The sequence below is a fragment of the Nerophis ophidion genome, linkage group LG22 (genome assembly GCF_033978795.1).
Source record: "Nerophis ophidion isolate RoL-2023_Sa linkage group LG22, RoL_Noph_v1.0, whole genome shotgun sequence".
Taxonomy (NCBI): domain Eukaryota; kingdom Metazoa; phylum Chordata; class Actinopteri; order Syngnathiformes; family Syngnathidae; genus Nerophis; species Nerophis ophidion.
The window spans coordinates 44,296,710-44,319,295 of NC_084632.1; the positions used below are offsets into that span (position 1 = coordinate 44,296,710).

Consider the following 22,586-nt stretch of genomic DNA (forward strand, 5'->3'; position numbering starts at 1 on the left):
CCTACCTGAACAGCGGCCAGGGGACAAGGTGTGTAGTAAGCGCAGTGCTTGTACACCAGCGAGCCGTAAGCCAGCGCCGCCGTGTGCCACACCTGCACGTTGCTCTTGCTGAAGGGGGCGCTCAGGAACGTCTGAGAAGAAAAGCAATCCCCCCTCAAACCCTGGGTGGCACTTTTTTTTTTTTTAACCAGACCTGTCCCCGCCGCTCACCTTGGCCACGTCCAGCAGTTCCGGGAGTGCTTGGAGGTGGTTGAAGGCCAAAAGGAGCGTCTGCATGGCTTCGGAAGACGACAAGTCTCCAGCTTGGAACCTGGTCTGCAGGAACTTGAGGATTCTGCCATCGCTGACTTCCACCACCGTGTCCAGGAACCATCGTCTAGTAGGAGCCAGGGACAGACATTAATCTTATTGTCCAAGATTAGCCTTCAAGTAATTAAATTAGGCGATCTTTGAGAGGAGGAGGTCAGAAGTCGTATGAAACGCTGTTCTGCAATCATAGCCCGCATGATAAGACATCTTGAATCAGTGCCATTTGAATACCAAGGAGGATTATCTATAATTACTCAATCCGTTGAAGAGGCTCAGATTTGTAAAGCGCATTAACTGCAGGCCTGCCAATTATTAGCCCACACACATATTAGAAGAAGACGCAGCATTGGCTGCTGTGACGCGAGAAATTGGGCCGCCATCTTGAAGTGGTGCAGAGGACCCGGCGAGCAGCCTAAAGTGACAGTTGACAGGTAGAAAACAAAAGATGCTAAACTGACAGTCCACAGGTAGAAAACAAAGATGCTAAACTGACAGTCCACAGGTAGAAAACAAAGATGCTAAACTGACAGTCCATCCATCCATCCATTTCCTACCGCTTATTCCCTTCCGGGGTCTGCCAGTCGACAGGTAAAAAACAAAGATGCTAAACTGACAGTCGACAGGTAGAAAACAAAGATGCTAAACTGACAGTCCACAGGTAGAAAACAAAGATGCTAAACTGACAGTCGACAGGTAGAAAACAAAGATGCTAAACTGACAGTCCACAGGTAAAAAACAAAGATGCTAAACTGACAGTCGACAGGTAGAAAACAAAGATGCTAAACTGACAGTCCACAGGTAGAAAACAAAGATGCTAAACTGACAGTCGACAGGTAGAAAACAAAGATGCTAAACTGACAGTTGACAGGTAGAAAACAAAGATGCTAAACTGACAGTCCACAGGTAGAAAATAAAGATGCTATACTGACGGTCGACAGGTACAAAAGAAAGATGCTAAACTGACGGTCGACAGGTAGAAAACAAAGATGCTAAACTGACGGTCGACAGGTAGAAAAGAAAGATGCTAAACTGACAGTTGACAGGTACAAAAGAAATATGCTAAACTGACAGTTGACAGGTAGAAAAGAAAGATGCTAAACTGACAGTTGACAGGTAGAAAGCAAAGATGCTAAACTGACAGTTGACAGGTACAAAAGAAATATGCTAAACTGACAGTTGACAGGTAGAAAAGAAAGATGCTAAACTGACAGTTGACAGGTACAAAAGAAATATGCTAAACTGACAGTTGACAGGTAGAAAACAGATGCTAAACTGACAGTCGACAGGTAGAAAACAAAGATGCTAAACTGACAGTTGACAGGTAGAAAACAAAGATGCTAAACTGACAGTTGACAGGTAGAAAAGAAAGATGCTAAACTGACAGTTGACAGGTAGAAAGCAAAGATGCTAAACTGACAGTTGACAGGTAGAAAAGAAAGATGCTAAACTGACAGTTGACAGGTAGAAAAGAAAGATGCTAAACTGACAGTTGACAGGTACAAAAGAAATATGCTAAACTGACAGTTGACAGGTAGAAAACAGATGCTAAACTGACAGTCGACAGGTAGAAAACAAAGATGCTAAACTGACAGTTGACAGGTAGAAAAAAAAAGATGCTAAACTGACAGTTGACAGGTAGAAAACAAAGATGATGTTCAGTGTTTTCCTGCTCAAATAAGCGGACTGTTGAAAATAGTAATCGGGAGATTACTTTTCACGAGTAAGATTTAACATTAACGTACTATTGGTTGTATTTTGTGAAAAGAATATTACTATATTATGATAGTTCTCTGCAAACCTGGGGTGGCATCATGTCTTCAGTGTGCATATTGTATATAGTTCTCTGCAAACCTATGAAATGTTCTATTTTGTCTTCATTATTTTGTCAGAATGCACCAGAATGCTTGATTTGTATGTGAAAATCACAAAGCAATCTTCTGGGGGAGGATGACCCCCCCCCCCCCCCCCCCCCACAGGGCTTTTCAGCCCCACTTAATACAAAATTCACCAGCCGCCACTGATTATGATGCATTCTCATTTTAGGCAAAGTAGAATAAAATACTTTCTTAACAGTATAATTGTAACCAGGAATAAGTCTTCAAGTAACAATATTCAAATACTAACATTGTTGGCTAAAACATAATTTGGTTTTATTTTGAATCCAGTGAATCAGATTGGTGGTTTTAGCTGATATAAAGACTTGCGGGTGTTTATATATAAGTTTATGTTGAAGTATTTGGCAGACGCTTTTATCCAAAGTGACATACATAAAAAATACATACAAAACAATCAGTGTAAACATGATCATTTAAGGGAAGAATGTAATAGAATATCAATACAAAGTGTCAAGGCAGAATAAACTTTTTTTGTTAACATATTTAAAGGTTTTTAATGATAATTCAATAATGTTTAACACATATAGAGTAATTTCTTTAATGAAGACAAGAATATAAGTTGGAGTATTACCTGATTCGGATGACTTGCATTGATTGGAATCCGACAGAAGTGTGGATAACGTCGGCATTTTCAAACGGAGGAGAACAAAAGTGCTTTCTGTCCAATACCACATGAAAGTGGTTGCTTTTTGGCATCTTATTTGTCCAGCTTCTATACTCCTTTTTATGCACTTTACAAGAAATCCATTAGCTCCGTAGCTTGCTAGCTTGTGCACGCCAGCTTTCTGAGACTCTTATTTTGTTAGCCGGAAGGCAAAGCTCTCAATTTACCGGTCGATCTACGTTCCAATCCTCACCTATGGTCATGAGCGAAAGGATAAGATCACGGGTACAAGCGGCCCAAATGAGTTTCCAGGTCTCTCCCTTAGAGATAGGGTGAGAAGCTCTGCCATCCGGGAGGAACTCAAAGTAAAGCCGCTGCTCCTTCACATCGAGAGGAGCCAGATGAGGTGGTTCGGGCATCTGGTCAGGATGCCACCCGAACGCCTCCCTAGGGAGGTGTTTAGGGCACGTCCAGCTGGTAGGAGGCCACGGGGAAGACCCAGGAAACGTTGGGAAGACTATGTCTCCCGGCTGGCCTGGGAACGCCTCGGGATCCCCCGGGAAGAGCTAAACGAAGTGGTTGGGGAAAGGGAAGTCTGGGTTTCCCTGCTTAGGCTGCTGCCCCCGCAACCCGACCTCGGATAAGCGGAAGATGATGGATGGATGGATGGATTATTTTGTTAGCGCAGGCAAGAGGAAGCAGCACTTTTATTGTGAAGATAGGAACTGTGCAGTCGGTCTTTAGAGTTTTGACGGCAGGTACGGCGCGAATGTGTTGAAATAAAAAGTGTTTCTGGCCTTCCTGTCTATCACTTTTCCTTAATAATGATGTGGCAGCAGCCAGTGTCATCTCACAAGACCCTCAGGTGTCATAAATGTCAATCAAGTGACAAAAGTGACGTCTTGGTGAAGATTGATGATTGCTAATTTTTAGGTCTATTTTTTTAAATACCTTGCTGGCTATCGACTAACACACCCTCCGCGATCGACCGGTAGCTCGCGATCGACGTAATGGGCACCTCAGGCTTAGAAGATGTCTATGAATTAGCCCACCTTGTCATTTTGACATGGAATTAAACAAACAAAAACAAAAAAGGACATGTAATTGTCAGTGATGGGCAAGCGACTTGGGAAAATGTAGTGAGCTAAGCTACAAGTTGCTCTCCATTAATTGTAGCAAACTAGCAAGTAAAAGTAGTCAAAGCTGCATTTACCAACATTTCCATCTATGGTCCACATGTATGATATCAATGTTCATGTCACTGTACAAATATGACTACTTTAGCTACAACTACCTCTAGGGGTATGTATTTATTTAGCTTGCCTTGTCTTTGGCCCACCCCTATTGTGTCATTCATGTTCTCTACCTCCAGTAAAAAACAGCATCCATCTATATGTGGACAAAAAAATGTGGGTGTAGTTTGGGAACAGCTGCTAATGGTTATGTGCAGTAAAACCTTTCATGAAGTCACTTAATCTGTGTTCCTACATTTGTGTTAGATGAAGAGAGCACTTGTGATGTTGGTCTACAGAGTAAACAACTAAAAAGTAAGGTTTTGTTTTCTCTACACTTGTCTAAATATGCCAAGGACAAGCATTATTGGGGGTTTGGATGACCCGCCTTATCTTGCCTCTGATTGGCCAGTCCATAATGTTCTGCCCTAACCTTAGCCAATTGTGACTCAGCATATGAAGACCAACCAATCATCAAGGGTTTTCGGCGGATGTATGGATGGTCTCGTTCAACCAGGTCTTGGATTTTCTCCACAAGCTACTGGGGAAATGTATTTAGGCTACGTAGCTTAGCTGCATGTAAAGAGTTACTGCCCATCACTGGTCATTGTACAAGTTGAATAATGGTCTCTTGATGTTCCACCTGTGCTCCTCGTCCCCGGCTAACTGCTTCCACATGACTTCCAGTCCCTCGTAGGGCACCAAGCGCAGGAGCTGGTACAACTTGATCGTGTCCTCAGATGTCGAGCTGTCGATTTGGTAGAGGTTGACTTCGGCCAAACGTTTGATCAGCTCCACGGCCTGCGGAAGGAAGTTCAATTACTGACGATGACATATATGTATACATATGTATATATATACACACATACTGTATACATATACACACATATACATATACAGATATATATATATACACATACACACACGTATTCCATAACTGGATGATTACCTTTGCTAGTGGGCCATCCAAGTTCTGCATGACGATGGGAAGCTGTGCGGTGGCGTCACTAAACTTGTAAACAATATTTCCTCGGTCTTCCATGGCAGTGAAGGTGACAGCTGAGAGCGTGTCCGTCACATCCAGCAGCACCAGTTCCTTCCTGCGCCAACAACACATGCCATGGAAAACAGAACGCGTGCGAGGAGACTCTGCGGCGTCTTCAAGTCTTACGTTGCTTGCATCTGGAAGCTTCCGCCTTTCACGTTGAAAGGACTGAAGTGTTGCTGCTCCAAGCAGTGCGCCCTGGAAATGAGACCCCCTTCCGTGGTGGGCTTGATGGTGTACACGTACTTCATGGTGGAGACCACTGACTCCCCTCTCTGCCCAGGAAGACAACACATGAGCTGGAAACCTAACCGTCGGCCATGTTTGGGCCAAAAACGAGGATTGTACTTCAACGTACTCCCCCTAGGGACTTTGACCACGACATTTGCAGTTTTAATGACAGACACTAAACACATGGCCCATGAGAAACTGTGAAGGGATTATTCCTACGCCGTAAAACAGGCCTGGGCAATTATTTTGACTGGGGGGCCAAATTTAGAGGACAAAAATGTGTCTGGGGGCCGGTGTATCTGATTTTATTAACACTAACACAAAACCTCCCAATAATATCTGATTGAATGCTAAAAGCTTTACGACCGCCTTAAAAAACAGAATGGAATTGAAATGTTGTTACTGAATGACAGAATAAAGCATGTGGGATTTACAATATTAACTATGAAGGATAAAACACTGAATATTGACAACAGATTGACATATTTTACAATCAAGCGAAACGCAACAAAAATGCAACAAACAGAAAAATATGAACATGAAGGGTAAAAAACAAAAAAAACACTTACAATCTGATACATGTGATATATCACTAGGCTTTAGAACTTTGTTGTAACAATCTCCTTCTGCGTATGTACCTGACACCCACTGTTCTGGAAACACCCTGTAGAAACTATCGGTAACACCAGACATCCATTCATTTTCTTACGCTTATCCGAGGTAGCCCAAGCAGAGAAGCCCAGACTTCCCTCTCCCCAGCTCCTCCCGGGGGATCCCGAGGCGTTCCCAGGCCAGCCGGGAGAGACAGTCTTCCCAACATGTCCTGGGTCTTCTCCGTACCCTCCTGCCGGTCAGACTTGCCCTAAAGACCTCCTTAGGGAGGCGTTCGGGTGGAATCCTGACCAGATGCCCGAACCACCTCATCTGGATCCTCTCAATGTGAGGATGGGAATGAAGATCGACCGGTAAATTGAGAGCTTTGCCTTCTGGCTCAGCTTCTTCTTCACCACAACGGATCGATACAGCGTCCGCATTACTGAAGACGCCGCACCGATCCGCCTGTCGATCTCACAAGCCACTCTTCCCTCACTCGTGAACAAGACTCCTAGGTACTTGAACTCCTCGGGGTTTGGGTGGACAATAAGCTGGACTGGACTGTTAACACGGACCACCAGTACAATAAAGGACAGAGTGGCTGTACTTCCTCAGGAGACTGCACTCCTTCAACATTTGTAAAAAAAACTCCTGTGGATGTACTACCAGTCTGTGGTCGCCAGTGTTCTGTTCTACATGCTAGTGTGCTGGGGGGGCAGTACATCTAAGAAGGACAGCTCCAGACTTGAGGAACTGATCAGGCGGGCCGGTTCTACAATGGGAATGAAAGTGGACTCAGTGGTGAGGGTGGCAGAGAAGAGGACTGTTGACAAACTAGTGAGCATCCTGGATGATGCCAGTCACCCTCTGCATAGTGTTATCAGCAGCCAGAGGAGCCTGTTCAGTTCTAGACTGCTTCATCCCAAGTGCAGGACTAATAGACTCAAGAACTCCTTTGTCCCACACGCCATTAGACTGTACAACTCCTCTCTGGGACGGGGGGCGGGGGGTACTAGGATGACAGGGGATGCAAAACAATAACAGTGCAATACGTTTTCATAACATGGTCACTACTGCCTACTTTGTCTTGTTATATTCTTATTTTACTGTTATATTTGTATTTCCATTGTTGCTTTTTAGTTTTTATTCTTATTGTAATATTTCTCTATTTTGTTTCCATTTAAACCCTCATTATTTACTTTTTATTTTTATTTAAATTGATCTCAACTCTGTACACTGCTGCTGGAATTTTAATTTTCCTGTCAGAACTATCCTGAAGGAATCAATAAAGTTTTATCTATCTATCTATCTATCCTCCACTTGGGGCAAGATCTCCTCCCCAATCCGGAGATGGTACTCCACCCTTTCCCCGGGCGAGAACCATGGACTCGGACTTGGAGGTGCTGATTCTCATCCCAGTTGCTTCACACTGGGCTGCGAATCGATCCAGTGAGAGCTGAAGATCCTGGCCAGATGAAGCCATCAGGACCACATCATCTGCAAAACGCAGAGACCTAATCCTGCAGCCACTGGTAACACTCAGTTAATTTCCACACATAGTCGCACACCACATATAAGCGACAAGGCCCCACTTCTCTCTGTGGGTGGAGGCACACAAACAAAAGACCACATACGTCCACTGCTGAAGACGTTGGTTTTCACGAAGTATGCAATGGAATATTCTCTGCTAGGTTTGCTGACCACCATTGACTGTTCTTTAACGGTCGGATGTCAACGTTCACGCAAGTCAGCGAATACTTTAAGAGTCGTGTTTGAGCGGACCTGTTTGGAAATGTCGTCCAGCACGGCGGTGGCCATTCCTCTGTAGATGGCGGCCTTGTCCCTGCAGTTGGTGACGTCCACAACCTGGGTGACGGTCATGTCCTGGGTGGTGCGGTTCTGCCGGATAGCGTAGTTGCTCTGGCACATGCCGTGAATGCCGATCTATCAAACCAAAAATGCGTTGGGTTTTTTTAGCAACACGGTTTGTGACTCACGCCGACAAGGCGAGTGTCTGGTCACCTCGTCCAGCTCGTACACGCTCTGCGTGGTCTTCACGCTGACGTGGAAGAAGCTGAGGATCCCTCGGACCATGTTGACCACGGTGTCGGAGATCTCGGCCGAGGCGTGGATGTTGCCCACGTGGCCGTTGGCGAAGTCGAACATGAAGGGTTTGACCAGCTGGGCAGAGATGCGGCGAGTCAGCTTGGGGGAGACGGTGAAGGTGTTCTGCCCCGGGAAGCCGTTGAACTCCTCAAAGGACAAATCTGAAACCTTGGAACCAGAAAAGAGCAGACCCTCTTAAAGGAGAAACATGGAGATGAATCAAGCTGAGGGTGAGAATGAAAAGTCTGGTCACCAATCAAGACTTTACGCAACTGATGGATTATTATGAACATGACTAGCAAACGTCTGGAGTCTTCCACCTGTCTTCTCTGATCACTACTCCCAGGACTTTGGATAGGAGAAGACGGCCGGTCTGTCCTACCTGACCAGTGCTGTCCTATCTCGTCTGGGAGCATGAACTGATGAAGTCTGCTTCCAATAGAGACAAGGTTTCTTCTACAACAAAGGTAACAACCTTAGGGCCCGAGGGCCAAATCTGGCTTGCCACATCGTTTAATCTTGGCCTGTTCCATCATTTTAAAGTAGCCCACCACATCATATTATTGCGGCCCGCCACACCATTTTATTGTGGCTCGCCACACCATTTTATTGTGGTCTAACACATCATTTACTGTGGTCCACCATATCATTTTTTGTGGTCCACCATATCATTTGATTGTAGCCGCCACGACATTTTAAAGTGGCACACCACATCATTTTATGCAGCCTGCCAGATCATTTAAAGTGCACCAACACATCATTTTGTTTTTTCCCCTAAATCGTGTACACATATATATAAAGATATACAAATATATATATATATATATATATACACACACATACATACACACATACATACACACACACACACACACGTACGTACGTATGTATATATATATATATATATATATATACATACACACACATACTGTATATGTATATATATATATATATATATATATATATATATATACATATATATATATATATATATATATATATATATATATATATATATATATAAAATAAAATACATATTGAAAATAGAGTAAATTATACTGTAACATGTTGATGTATTTATTGTACATCTAATCACTTATTGTGGTTCAGGTTTATTTACTATTTGTATAACTATTTATTGTCATTCAGGTTTATTTACTGAATATGTATTTGTTTATTATAGTTCATATTTATGTACTGCATATATAATCATTCATGCACGGTAACCCAGGTTGCTGTGGATGTGTAAAATGTTTTAGTGTATATTTAATTATTTATTGTAGTTCCGGTGTATTTATTTATTTGACATTTATGTATCTATAGTGCAATGGTTCAAGTTATTTCATTTGTCATTGCTAAGTATTGCAAATGAAATTAAATGAATTGATCAAAATGAAAAAAATGTATTTTTGAGAAGAGAGCAAAATCTTACAAGTTGTAGTCCACCCGGACACAGACGCCTGAACATGACATTTTTAAAGCTGTTTGTCTTAGCTGACCTGCAGAAGGAAGTTCTGAGAAGTCCCGCCCATAATCTTGACCTTGCAGGTGACCTTGGCGCCAGCCTCTGCCAGGTTGGACATGCCCAGGCCGACATTCAGCAGTCCTTCGTAGCGATACTCGTAGGTTTTCTTGGGGTTCAGGCTGAACTCTGCAAGCCGGGGAACGGTGCTTTAGAGAAGCCCGTGTTGTGGTGGAGTGTTTGTTTGCGGGTGTACTTACCGTAGCGGACACTTTGACACGCTGCAAACAACACACACGCCGTTAGAAAGTAACTTCATGCAAGTAGAAATGTTCTCTCAGACTTACTGGTCAGAGCCACCAGGCAGCAGAGCAGGAGTCTCCTCATCTTCAATGCACACAAATGCTTCTCTTTCGCCTCCTCTTTTATGTCTTCTTTGACCTCTGCTGAGGGTCACCTGACCTCAAGGCTGACATTGTCACCGCGACACAGCACACACTGATACTGCTGGCACGGGAATACATGCACTAAATACTGTGTACACACACTAATGTGGAGAGGTAGTTATTGATTCCTTCAGGAGACTTCCCTCAGGAAAATGAAAATTGCAGCAGCAGTGTACAGAATTGAGATGGAATTTAAAAAGTAAAAAGTAAATAATGGGGGTATAAATGAAAAAAATATTGAAAATACAACAATCGGAATAGTTATAAAAAGCAACAATAAGAAAAAATTAAAGCTGCAGGCAGCGATGGACGGGACTGCTTTGGCTGCTGCCCCCGCGACCCAAGCCTGGATAAAATCAAAACTGGACCATTCATTGTCTTTACCGTAGCATAAAAAGTGCAGATGGCCTTAAAACGCCACAAGAGTCAGGCACCATATGTAAGTACCCAAAATAAAGAATGTCGAACTGTTGTTTTTCAATCAATCAATGTTTATTTATATAGCCCCAAATCACAAATGTCTCAAAGGACTGCAGGCAAAGGACAACTTTAAAACATAGCGGCTTAGCTACGGCACCTGGCAGCCATCTTGGTATAGACCATCACAGCCCCTCCCTCACGAATGTTGGTGCGTGCGCAACAGCAGCAGACGCTAGGGGAAAAAAAGAAAAAAAAATGTCTCCCTCACTGTGTCTGCGCACGGCGGCCATCTTTGAAATGGTTTTCAGCGCACGGTTCTTTGAAGGCTGATCAAATCAAAACCGTAGCATTAATTAAAACTATTTCATCAACTTTTATTTAGAAGGGTTCAGTCTCCCTTGTCTTGCTTATTTGAAGCCGAAACGACAAACGGCCTCATAGGAGATGTTTGAAAAAAAGCAAAATAATTTTAGCCAACTTCCTGTTGATTTTAGCTGGAAGGTAAGAGTGTATAAAATATAGGTCTAACTGAGACCCACGTAGTGGTTTTTGTTTCATGTTTGTACGGCGTTCCTACTGGAAGTTAGAGACAGTTGTGTCTGTGTTTCCTTCCTAGGGGGCGCTAGAAAGCAATTTTGATTTTTGGATTTTGTTTTTTTGATTAGATCGCAATTCTCGCCGGTCCTGATGTGTGTGTCAAATTTTCCGTTCGGGCTCCAGTACTCTGGAATGCCCTCCCGGTAACAGTTCGAGATGCTAACTCAGTAGAAGCATTTAAGTCTCACCTTAAAACTCATTTGTATACTCTAGCCTTTAAATAGACCTCCTTTTTAGACCAGTTGATCTGCCGCTTCTTTTCTATATCTCCTCTGTCCCAGGGAGGGGGTCCGGTCCGATGGCCATGGATGAAGTGCTGGCTGTTCAGAGTCGGGACCCAGGATGGACCGCTCGTCGGGACCCAGGATGGACCGCTCGCTTGTGTATCGGTTTGGGACATCTCTACGCTGCTGATCCGACTCCGCTTGGGATGGTTTCTTGTGGACGGGACTCTCGCTGCTGTCTTGGATCCGCTTTGAACTGAACTCTGGCGGCTGTGTTGGATCCACTATGGATTGACCTTTCACAGTATCATGTTAGACCCGCTCCACATCCATTGCATTCGGTCCCCTAGGGGGGGTTGCCCACATTTGAGGTCCTCTCCATGGTTCTCATAGTCATCATTGTCACTGGCGTCCCACTGGGTGTGAGTTTTCCTTGCCCTTATGTGGGTTCTTCCGAGGATGTTGTAGTCGTACTGGTTTGTACAGTCCTTTGAGACATTTGTGATTTAGGGCTATATGAATAAACATTGATTGATTGATTGATTGAAATTTGGTGAGTTTTGAAGCATGTTAAGGAGGTCAAATTACAGCTCAAAGAGGCGGCGGTATAATATATATATATATACATATATATATATATATATATCAGTGATGTGCTGTCAGGGGAGGCAAGTGAGGCAGTGCCTCACCTGCCACCAGGTGGCTTAACCCTGAGATGTTCAAAACAAAGTAATAAAATAAAATATGTTTTAATGTTTCTCTTTTGGTTTATGCTTTCTATGTGATTTTGGTGTAGTTCCTGTATATTTTGATCATTTTCATGGTCAAAATCGCGGAAATTTTATGTTTCCTGATCAAAACAATGCAGCAGATGAGAAGTGAGGCAGACACAGGCGGTGCCTCCACGGCTACACACTGTGTATTATCCGTGTGCGTGCGATGGGGCGCATGCTTGTTGCCACGGGGAAAAGGTCTTGAGGCAGCAAGTACCTTTGCCTCAAGGTAGGGGGCGATATATTGTCAACTTGCATTCAATGCCTCAGCAGTACTTTGACTCGCCACACTGGGGGACGGCGTGGCGAAGTTGGGAGAGTGGCCGTGCCAGCAATCTGAGGGTTACCGGTTCAATCCCCACCGTCTACCATCCTAGTCACGTCCATTGTGTCCTTGGGCAAGACACTTCACCCTTGCTCCTGATGGGTGCTGGTTAGCGCCTGGCATGGCAGCTCCCGCCATCAGTGTGTGAATGTGTGTGTGAATGTGTGAATGTGGAAGTAGTGTCAAAGTGCTTTGGGCTCCTTAAAAGGGGTAGAAAAGCGCTATACACGTACAACCATTTACCATGTTTACCATTCCCACTGAGAGAAGTGGGGGCGCTCAACTAGCAGACACAGGTCTCTCCAGCAGAAGCCAGCATTTTTTTCTTTTCTTTTTTTTTTTTCAAACTGTATTTTTGTGAGTGTTTTTTGTCAGATGCAAAAATATTGTTAAATTATTTTGGAACAAAATTGAATTAAATGAATTTGTCAATATGGAGGATATCCTCCATATTGACAAATTCATTTACTGTATCCAAGATGAAATCCTTCTCTAAACTGGACTTTAAGACAAAATGAATGCGATCATACAAAGTATGTTTTCATGGAGGATAACTATTGCTGCTTCACATACAAATACAGAAAGGTAAGATACACTCACAATACTTGATTTATTTTGTTTAAAGCAAATGGAACCAAAAAGTATTTAATAACAACTTTATTAAATACTTTTTGGACCCATTTATCATATCATAATATCATTATGATAACGTTTTTATTAAAGCGAATAACTACCTTTTTTTCATGTGACTCTAATGTGCAACTTATATCAACAATGACTACAGCTGCACATATGAATTTAAGTTGGAAAAAAAAAGAAGAAAAAAAAAGTATGTATGCCTCACCTGGTGTTATGTTCACCGCACGTCACTGATTATATTTTATATACATATATATATACAAACTAAACTAATAAAAAATATAATTCGATTTTGTTGTATTAGTTTGTGCAACTTTATTCAAGCCTATCAGCTTAAACAAATGAAGAGAGAATATTGTTGTTGTAGTACAGAATTATAATAATTAGTAGAGTGCTGCCATCTAGCGGCACAACATAAACAATGTGCAGCCAGCAACTAAGTCGTATTTCAATTCATACACACTAAAATTGATGAATAATTATAATTAATAATATACGTAAAATACAAGTAAATATAGTAAAACTAATATATATATATTAATGTATATTTTAAATATAAGTAATATAAGCACCACATTTGTACAATAAAAATATGGTTAATAATCAAATTTAACAAACGAACATTATTATATTTTTAAATATTTTTATTTACTGTAAAGAAGTCTTTATTGGAAAATAACAACTGTTCTGTAGTTTTCCCCAGATGTGTGCCTCAAAACAACAATTAACATTTTATCTTTACATGTTTGCTCTTTTATTCCACTTTGTTTTTTTGTTTAAAAAAATATATATGTTATGAAAAATATAAATAAATGAATAAATACAAAGATAAATAAAACAAAATATTTCATAACATTTATTTTGTTAGTTTTTTTTATTGTTTTTGAGCCAAAACAGTTTAAACAAAATTAAAAGGTCTCGCCTCAAATGGTCCTCTACTCATAAAAGTTAAGATAAAATATCACTATTTATTTTATATTATATATATATATATATATATATATATATATATATATATATATATATATATATAAACTTTCATAGTTCTAAAAATAACCATGAATTAAAATCATTATTGACATATACAGTACATGTATGAGGCTCCAATTACTTTGCATAAAATATTACACTTAGATTTTTTTTTGTGGGACTTTGATGAGTTTTTTGTGGGGGAAAAAAATGGCATATTATGTGTTTTTGCCATAAAAATACAGGAACATATAACACATTTTTTAATCATAGTATTAAGCACATGCCAGGTTTCAACGATATTATTTTTATGTTTATGCAGGAATTTTTCGTAATAGTTTTTTTGTTGCAGCTCATGATACATGTCAATCTGTTTTTATACGTTTTATATTTGTCCTCATTTTCCTTTGTTCGATTCTTAAAAATTCCTTGTAAAGCCTTTTTTTTTTTTTTTACAGGCTTTTACTAAACCCCCATGGTTTTTCCCTCGTTTTAGTATTTTGCTCATATTCTCTCAATGGACAATGATGGTCATAAAGTGTCAGAAATATATCCAGGAATGTGTCGTATGCTTCATTAGTATCCTGCACAAAAACATTTTGCCAATCTTGATTTAAAAGATCAGCCTTGAATGCATTAACTGCTTCTGGTGATTTCTTCTAACAAAATGATTTATTTGTAAGTTTGGCTCGTTGTTCATTTGGATGACTGTAAAAACTGGCAAGTGATGACTTACATCAGTCACTATGACTCCACTTTGTCTCTTCCCATCAAATACATTTATAAAAATATTATCAATTAGTGTCAAGCTGTCCTTTTTATTCTGCTAGGTTTCACAATTAGTGGAAAGAAAGTCAAGCTAAACATAAGATGAAGAAAATCAGTGGTTTTCATGTGATCATTATATTTCATCAAATCAATGTTAAAGTCACCACAAATCAAGACCATCTTACCATTATGTTTTTCATATAACTCGAACATTTTCTTATCAAATTGATCAATGCATGTTCCAGGAGTTTTATAAATACAAGTAGTTAATATGTTTTTGGATCTTTCAACACTGATTTCAATAGTTCCACAAGCCATCAGATTGTCAGCAATCAGTTTACATTTGAGAGGACATCAAAAAAACATTGACTGGAAGAAAACAATATACATCATCTGTATTTAGCAATTAATTATTATATACATTATAATTTATTTAATTGTACATTTTTATAGTTGGTTTTATTGTTGTGCTTGATGACTGGTGTATAAAAACTAAATATACAACTTAAGAGCAGACTGTGTGCTGATTTGTTCATTTATTGTATTTATTATTATTTTGTACACACATGAGCACAGCATTATTTTACTTTAAATAAATATTACTTATTCAAGTCTCCATGCATATTGTATTATATTGTTTAATAATATATGTCTTTCGTAGATTCGTTTTGTTAATGACACTGTTGACAATTTCTTGTTATTATTCATCATTTCTTATTTAGATATGGACTAGTTTATTTTGCACATGCTGTAAAATATATAGAATATTTCGATATGTTCGATCTTTAAAACGAACGTAATTATATATTTGATGGTAAAAAGAGAAAGTCAGTAAACACAGGAAAATGTATGTTGGATTTATGGGGAAAAACTGACTGTGGAACAAAACCATTGACATCTGTATTTAGCAATTCATTATTATATACATCAATTATCTTTAGTTGTAATTTTTTATAGTTTGTTTTATTGTTGTGCTTGACGACTGGTTGTATTCAAAATAAATATAGAACTTAAGAGCAGACTGTGTTTCGACTTGTTAATTTATTGTAATTATTATTATGTTGTATAACATTTGTGCACGCCATTATTTTACTTTAAATACATGTTACTTAGTCAAGTGTCCATGCATATTATATTGTTTGATAATATATATCTTTAATAGATTCGTTTTGTTGATGAAACTGTTTACAATTGTTTTATTATTATTCATCATTTCTTATTTAGATTTGGATTAGTTTATTTTGCACATGCTGTAAAATATATAGAATATTTCGATATGTTCGATCTTTAAAACGAACGTAATTTTATATTTGATGGTAAAAAGAGAGAGTGAATAAATAGAATATGAAAAAAAGATAAGAAATGTGTTTTAAGAAATAGTTTATTGCTGACGTCTCGGGCACGCGTTTTAAAGCGCGCGACACGTCCATCACCACAGTGACGCGCCTTCTGGACTTCAAGGTGCGTGACGTCACGAGCCGCGCTTCTTAAAAATGCGTCCTTGCAGGAAAACGATGGATGTTTTTGTTGGACATCGCTCGTTAGACCGACATTTTGTTTGATCGATCGCTCGATCTTTTGTCGCCGCCATGAAGCCAACGATCCTGCTGCTCTTGGCCATCGGCGTCACTGGTGCCGGTGAGAAAATCGTGATATTGTTCGAGATTCGCGATATTGCAAATAACTTTCACAATCTGACTTTTTGTCCAATAAGATCCAAGTCTGCTCTTTTGAAACGGGTTTATGTCCATCTTCAAAGCTAAACAACAAATGTAATATTTCCATTTTCTATAAAAAAACGTTTCGGATTCGTACTTTGATGTGTGACGTCATCGCACTTCTACACAAGCGCTGTTAAAAAAAACGGTGGGAAAATAGAACCTTTTTATTATTATTTCAAAAATATGAGATTAAAGATCTTAAAACCAATTATTCAAATGATAAATGTGTCAAGAGTGCAGGTTTAAAAGTGTTTTAAGATGCGTTCAAAGTCCAAAGTTTTGCAAACGTCACAAACTAAAAAGTTGTCTCTTGGCGCACGTGCGCGTGAAGGGACTTTTTATCATTTTTAAATCATTTTTACAAACACAGCAATGTTGATTTTATTCACATTCATGACACGTTTTTAAACTATATGACGTCATTTAATACTTTCTCTTTTTTATTATTATTCTGCCTCACCTGTCCTGTTTTTATTTTTCTCACTTTTGAAACGGATTTATTTCCATCTTCAAAGCTTAACAGCCAATGTAATATTTCCATTTTCCATAAACCAAAATTTTCGAATTGGTAGGTTGATGATGTGTGACGTCATCGCCCTTACAAACAAGCACTGTTGAAAAACCAGTAAGATTTTGTTTTAATATATATAAAAGGTAGCGTAGAAAAATATCGGATAAAAAAGATCTTAAAACCAACTATTCAGATGATAAAAGTGTCAAGAGTGCAGGCAGCAGGTTGGAAGTTTATTTTAAGGCAAAAGTTTTGCAAACGTCACAAATAAAAACGTTGTCTCTTGGCGCACGTGCGCGCGCACACGCAGACTTACGTGCGCGTGAAGGGACTTTGCAGCAATGTTGGTTTTTTCACATTCATGACACGTGTTTAACCCGTATATGACGTCATTAATACGTTCTCTCGTTTTATTATTCTGCCTCTTTTTTTGTTAACCTGTCCTGTTTTTATTTTTCACACTTTTGAAACGGATTTATTTCCATCTTCAAAACTTAACAGCAAATGTAATATTTCCATTTTCCATAAAAAAAAAAAAAGTTTCGGATTTGTAGTTAGATGATGTGTGACGTCATCGCACTTACAAACAAGCCCTGTTGAAAAAACAGTTGGAAAATACAACCTTTTTTTTTGCCCTTAAAAAGGTAGCATAGAAAAATATACCAGATAAACGATCTTAAAACCAACTACCGTATTTTGTTGAATTGCCGCCGCGGCGCTAATTATTTCAAAACCTCTTCTCACTCCGGCACTTACCAAAGGCATGCAGTACAAATTTGAGTGTGATGTAAGCTTGGACCTTAAATCTTACCGAATAGCTCTTACTCTTCTTCCCTTTATGCGATTTGAAATTACGGGTATTGAAATCAGCCTCCTCCATTTTGAAAATGATGACAGGTGAAGTGTCACTCGTGACGTCACAAGTTTGACCCGACGGTAATGCTAAGCATGCGCTAATTATTTTGGGGAGCGAGTTTGACCCGACAGCAATTCAAGGCAGGCGCGTACTATATAACCTGCGGCAATTCAAGGAAATACGGTATTCAAATGATTAAAGTGTCAAGAGTGCAGGTTGCAAACGTCACAAATATAAAATATTTCTCTTGGCGCACGTGACACATGAAGGGACTTTTATAATTTTTTTAAATCAAGCTGAAATTAATAATGTGCAGAAAGCGACAACCTGCTTTGTTTACTTTAAATATTTCTGTGTGCCATCAATCAATCAAAGTTTACTTATATAGCCCTAAATCACCGGTGTCTCAAAGGGCTGCACAAGCCACCACAACATTCTCGGCTCAGATACCACATCAGGGCAAGGAAAAACTCAGACCAATGGGATAACGAGAAGAAATGTGTGCAGGTGTACTTTTATATACATCAAGACACTACAGGTAAAAACACTTTTTGCACCTTTTCCCCTGTTGGCAGTGGGCCTGTCGTGCCATGTGTGCGACCAAGATATCCACGACACCGACGTCAACTGCACTAAGGCGCCGTGTGTCGGGGACGACATCAAGTTTGTCTGCGCCATGGCCAAGTGTGAGTCAGGAGGACGTTGTCTGTATAATAGACTATATTATTCACAAGTGAATAATGCTGTATAATGGACTGTATTTATATTATTCACATGTGAATAATGCTGTAAAATAGACTGTATTTATATTATTCACATGTGAATAATGCTGTATAATAGACTGTATTTATATTATTCACATGTGAATAATGCTGTATAATAGACTGAATTTATATTATTCACACGTGAATAATGCTGTATAATGGACTGTATTTATATTATTCACATGTGAATAATGCTGTATAATAGACTATATTATTCACATGTGAATAATGCTTTAACATACACTGTATTTATATTATTCACATGTGAGTAATGCTGTATAATAGACTATATTATTCACATGTGAATAATGCTGTATAATGGACTGTATTTATGTTATTCACATGTGAATAATGCTGTATAATAGACTGTATTTATATTATTCACATGTGAATAATGCTGTATAATAGACTGTATTTATATTATTCACATGTGAATAATGCTGTATAATAGACTGTATTTATATTATTCACATGTGAATAATGCTGTATAATAGACTGTATTTATATTATTCACATGTGAATAATGCTGTATAATAGACTGTATTTATATTATTCACATGTGAATAATGCTGTATAATAGACTGAATTTATATTATTCACACGTGAATAATGCTGTATAATGGACTGTATTTATATTATTCACATGTGAGTAATGCTGTATAATAGACTATATTATTCACATGTGAATAATGCTGTATAATGGACTGTATTTATGTTATTCACATGTGAATAATGCTGTATAATAGACTGTATTTATATTATTCACATGTGAATAATGCTGTATAATAGACTGTATTTATATTATTCACATGTGAATAATGCTGTATAATAGACTATATTATTCACATGTGAATAATGCTGTATAATAGACTGTATTTATATTATTCACATGTGAATAATGCTGTATAATAGACTGTATTTATATTATTCACATGTGAATAATGCTGTATAATAGACTATTATTCACATGTGAATAATGCTGTATAATAGACCGTATTTATATTATTCACAGGTGAATAATGCTGTATAATGGACTGTATTTATATTATTCACATGTGAATAATGCTGTATAATAGACTATATTATTCACATGTGAATAATGCTTTAACATACACTGTATTTATATTATTCACATGTGAGTAATGCTGTATAATAGACTATTATTCACATGTGAATAATGCTGTATAATACACTGTATTTATATTATTCACATGTGAATAATGCTGTATAATAGACTGTATTTATATTATTCACATGTGAATAATGCTGTATAATAGACTATTTATATTATTCACATGCTGTATAATAGAATGTATTTATATTATTCACATGTGAATAATGTTGTATAATAGAATGTATTTATATTTATATCATTCACATGTAAAAAAAAAATACCTAAGTGTGTATTGTGCTGAAACGGTGGAGCTGAATTCCCCCCAGGTATCAATAAACTACTTTCTATTCTATTCTAGTCTTATCAATGTGACGCATGAAATAATTCTCAAGATTGCAAGTGTGAGCGTCAAAGGTGATTAGCTCGACAATCGTGCTAGGCTAACTTATGTAAATACCAGCTAACATTTGAAAATAGTTAATAGCACTCGCTCTTAATTTGCCGATTTGTCATTTTTACACGATTGGCATATTTTGTCCTCATTGAATAGTACGGAATAACAGAATATAATTTGACTAATATCAATCTGATACTGATAACAACCTTTTTATTGATACCAGTGGCCAATGGAAACTTCACCCAGAACTGCTTGGATATCACGGCCGCCACGGACGCAACACCCTGCAAACCTTCTGCCACCATCGGTCATTATGCTGAGTTGACCAAGGTCTGCTGCAGCACCAACTACTGCAACGTGCTCCCCATCAAGTGCTCCGGCCCCCGCCCTCCAGCCGCCTCCGCCCTGCTCCTGGTGTGCATCGCCGTCAGTGTGTTGGTGCTGGTGCTGGAGTGAGCCCGGGTGTGGACCTGGGCAACACCAAGCAGCTCCGTCGGCACATGTTGGACTTTTCAGCAGCTAACATTTTCCCTCCCAATTGCGTTAAAGGCCTACTGAAATGAGATGTTCTTATTTAAACGGGGATAGCAGCTCCATTCTATGTGTCATACTTCATCATTTCCCGATATTGCCATATTTTTGCTGAAAGGATTTAGTAGAGAACATCCACGATAAAGTTTGCAACTTTTGGTGCTGATAAAAAAGCCTTGCCTGTACCGGAAGTAGCAGACGATGTGTGCGTGATGTCACGGGTTGTGGAGCTCCTCACATCTGAACACTGTTTACACTCATGGCCACCAGCAGCTAGAGCGATTCGGACCGAGAAAGCGACGATTTCCCCATTAATTTGAGCGAGGATGAAAGATTTGTGGATGAGTAAAGTGAGTGAAGGACTGGGGGGAAAAAAGGCTACAGTGGGAGCGATTCAGATGTTATTAGACAAATTTACTAGGATAATTCTGGAAAATCCCTTATCTGCTTATTTTGTTACTAGTGTTTTAGTGAGATAATATGGTCGTACCTGTACAACCTGAAGATCGGCCCCGCACCTTTCTTCAGCACCAGTCGACGGGTGGTGGCGATGCCCATCTATGCCCTTCGCAAGAGACCCTTTTCGAAACACTCTTTCGAAATGATGGCTGCATAATACACTGTACTTTGTGTGTGTGGTCCAATCCAACTGTGTTCGGTTGACTTCTCTGTTCCATAGTAAAGCTTCACCGTCATCTTTTGGGAATGTAAACAATGAAACATCGGCTGTGTTTTTGTTGCTAAAGGCGGCTGCATTACACCGCTTCCCACCTACAGCTTTCTTCTTTGATGTCTCCATTATTCATAGAACAAATTGCAAAAGATTCAGCAGGACAGAAGTCCAGAATACTGTGGAATTATGCGATGAAAAGAGACGACTTAAGCTGTGAACGATGCTTGAACAAGATCTCCTCTACAATGCGTGACGTCACGCCTCATCATATTGAGATGTTTTAGCATGATACCTCCGTGCGAAATTTAAAATTGCAATTTAGTAAACTAAAACAGTTTAGATATATAAACTATCAGACTGCGTGGTCGGTATCAGTAGGCTTTTAATTCCTCAGATTTAACATTTGGACCTAAACATGAAAAGTCTGCGTTATGGTGCTCCTAAATTAAATGGTAAATAGTAAATGGGTTATACTTGAACAGCACTTTTCTACCTTCAAGGTACTCACAAAGTGCTTTGACACTATTTCCACATTCACCCATTCACACACACATGGAAGACTAAACAATACTAAAACAGCAAATGCCACCCTATGTTGTGCCCTTGGGCAAGGCACTTCACCCGCCTCGCTCCCAGTGCCCCGCTGGTTTGAACCGGAATGGATGAGTTTGCCCGTGTAAAAGGTTTCGCCACAAATGTGGCAAAACATTTTATATTTACAAACCCTGTTTCCATATGAGTTGGGAAATGGTGTTAGATGTAAATATAAACAGAATACAATGATTTGCAAATCCTTTTCAAGCCATATTCAGTTGAATATGCTACAAAGACAACATATTTCATGTTCAAACTCATAAACATTTTTTTTTTGTGCAAATAATCATTAACTTGATTATTTGATGCCATAACATGTGAAATAAGTTGGGAAAGGTGGAAATGAATACTGATAAAGTTGACGAATGCTCATCAAACTCTTACAGGTGTGCAGGCTAATTGGGAACAGGTGGGTGCCATCATTGGCTATAAAAACAGCTTCCCAGTCTTTCACAAGAAAGGATGGGGCGAGGTACACCCCTTTGTCCACAACTGCGTGAGCAAATAGTCAAACAGTTTAAGAACAACCTTTCTCAAAGTGACATTGCAAGAAATTTAGGGATTTCAACATCTACGCTCCATAATATCATCAAAAGGTTCACAGAATCTGGAGAAATCACTCCACGTAAGCGGCATGGCCGGAAACCAACATTGAATGACCGTGACCTTCCATCCCTCAGACGGCACTGTATAGAAAACCGACATCAATCTCTAAAGGATATCACCACATGGGCTCAGGAACACTTCAGAAATCTATTTCCTGTCGCTTATTCCCTTTCGGGTTGC

At 39.3% G+C, this 22,586-nt stretch overlaps 1 protein-coding gene across 2 annotated transcripts in view; it reads right to left on the reverse strand.

Moving 5' to 3' along the window:
• vtg3 (vitellogenin 3, phosvitinless) overlaps positions 1–22,586 on the reverse strand; it is a 50,555-nt gene that overhangs the window by 25,339 nt on the left and 2,630 nt on the right. The window contains exons 2-11 of one of the 2 annotated variants that reach the window (XM_061883978.1): positions 9,826–9,982; positions 9,739–9,759; positions 9,516–9,667; positions 7,933–8,184; positions 7,693–7,854; positions 5,212–5,360; positions 4,990–5,140; positions 4,684–4,841; positions 211–376; positions 6–131 (exon numbers count right to left, since the gene is read on the reverse strand). In XM_061883978.1, coding sequence (XP_061739962.1) covers positions 6–131; positions 211–376; positions 4,684–4,841; positions 4,990–5,140; positions 5,212–5,360; positions 7,693–7,854; positions 7,933–8,184; positions 9,516–9,667; positions 9,739–9,759; positions 9,826–9,865 — 1,377 coding nt within the window. In that variant the 5' untranslated portion in view covers positions 9,866–9,982. The remainder of the gene's footprint in view (positions 1–5; positions 132–210; positions 377–4,683; positions 4,842–4,989; positions 5,141–5,211; positions 5,361–7,692; positions 7,855–7,932; positions 8,185–9,515; positions 9,668–9,738; positions 9,760–9,825; positions 9,983–22,586) is intronic. The other variant, XM_061883979.1, reaches the window with a different exon arrangement.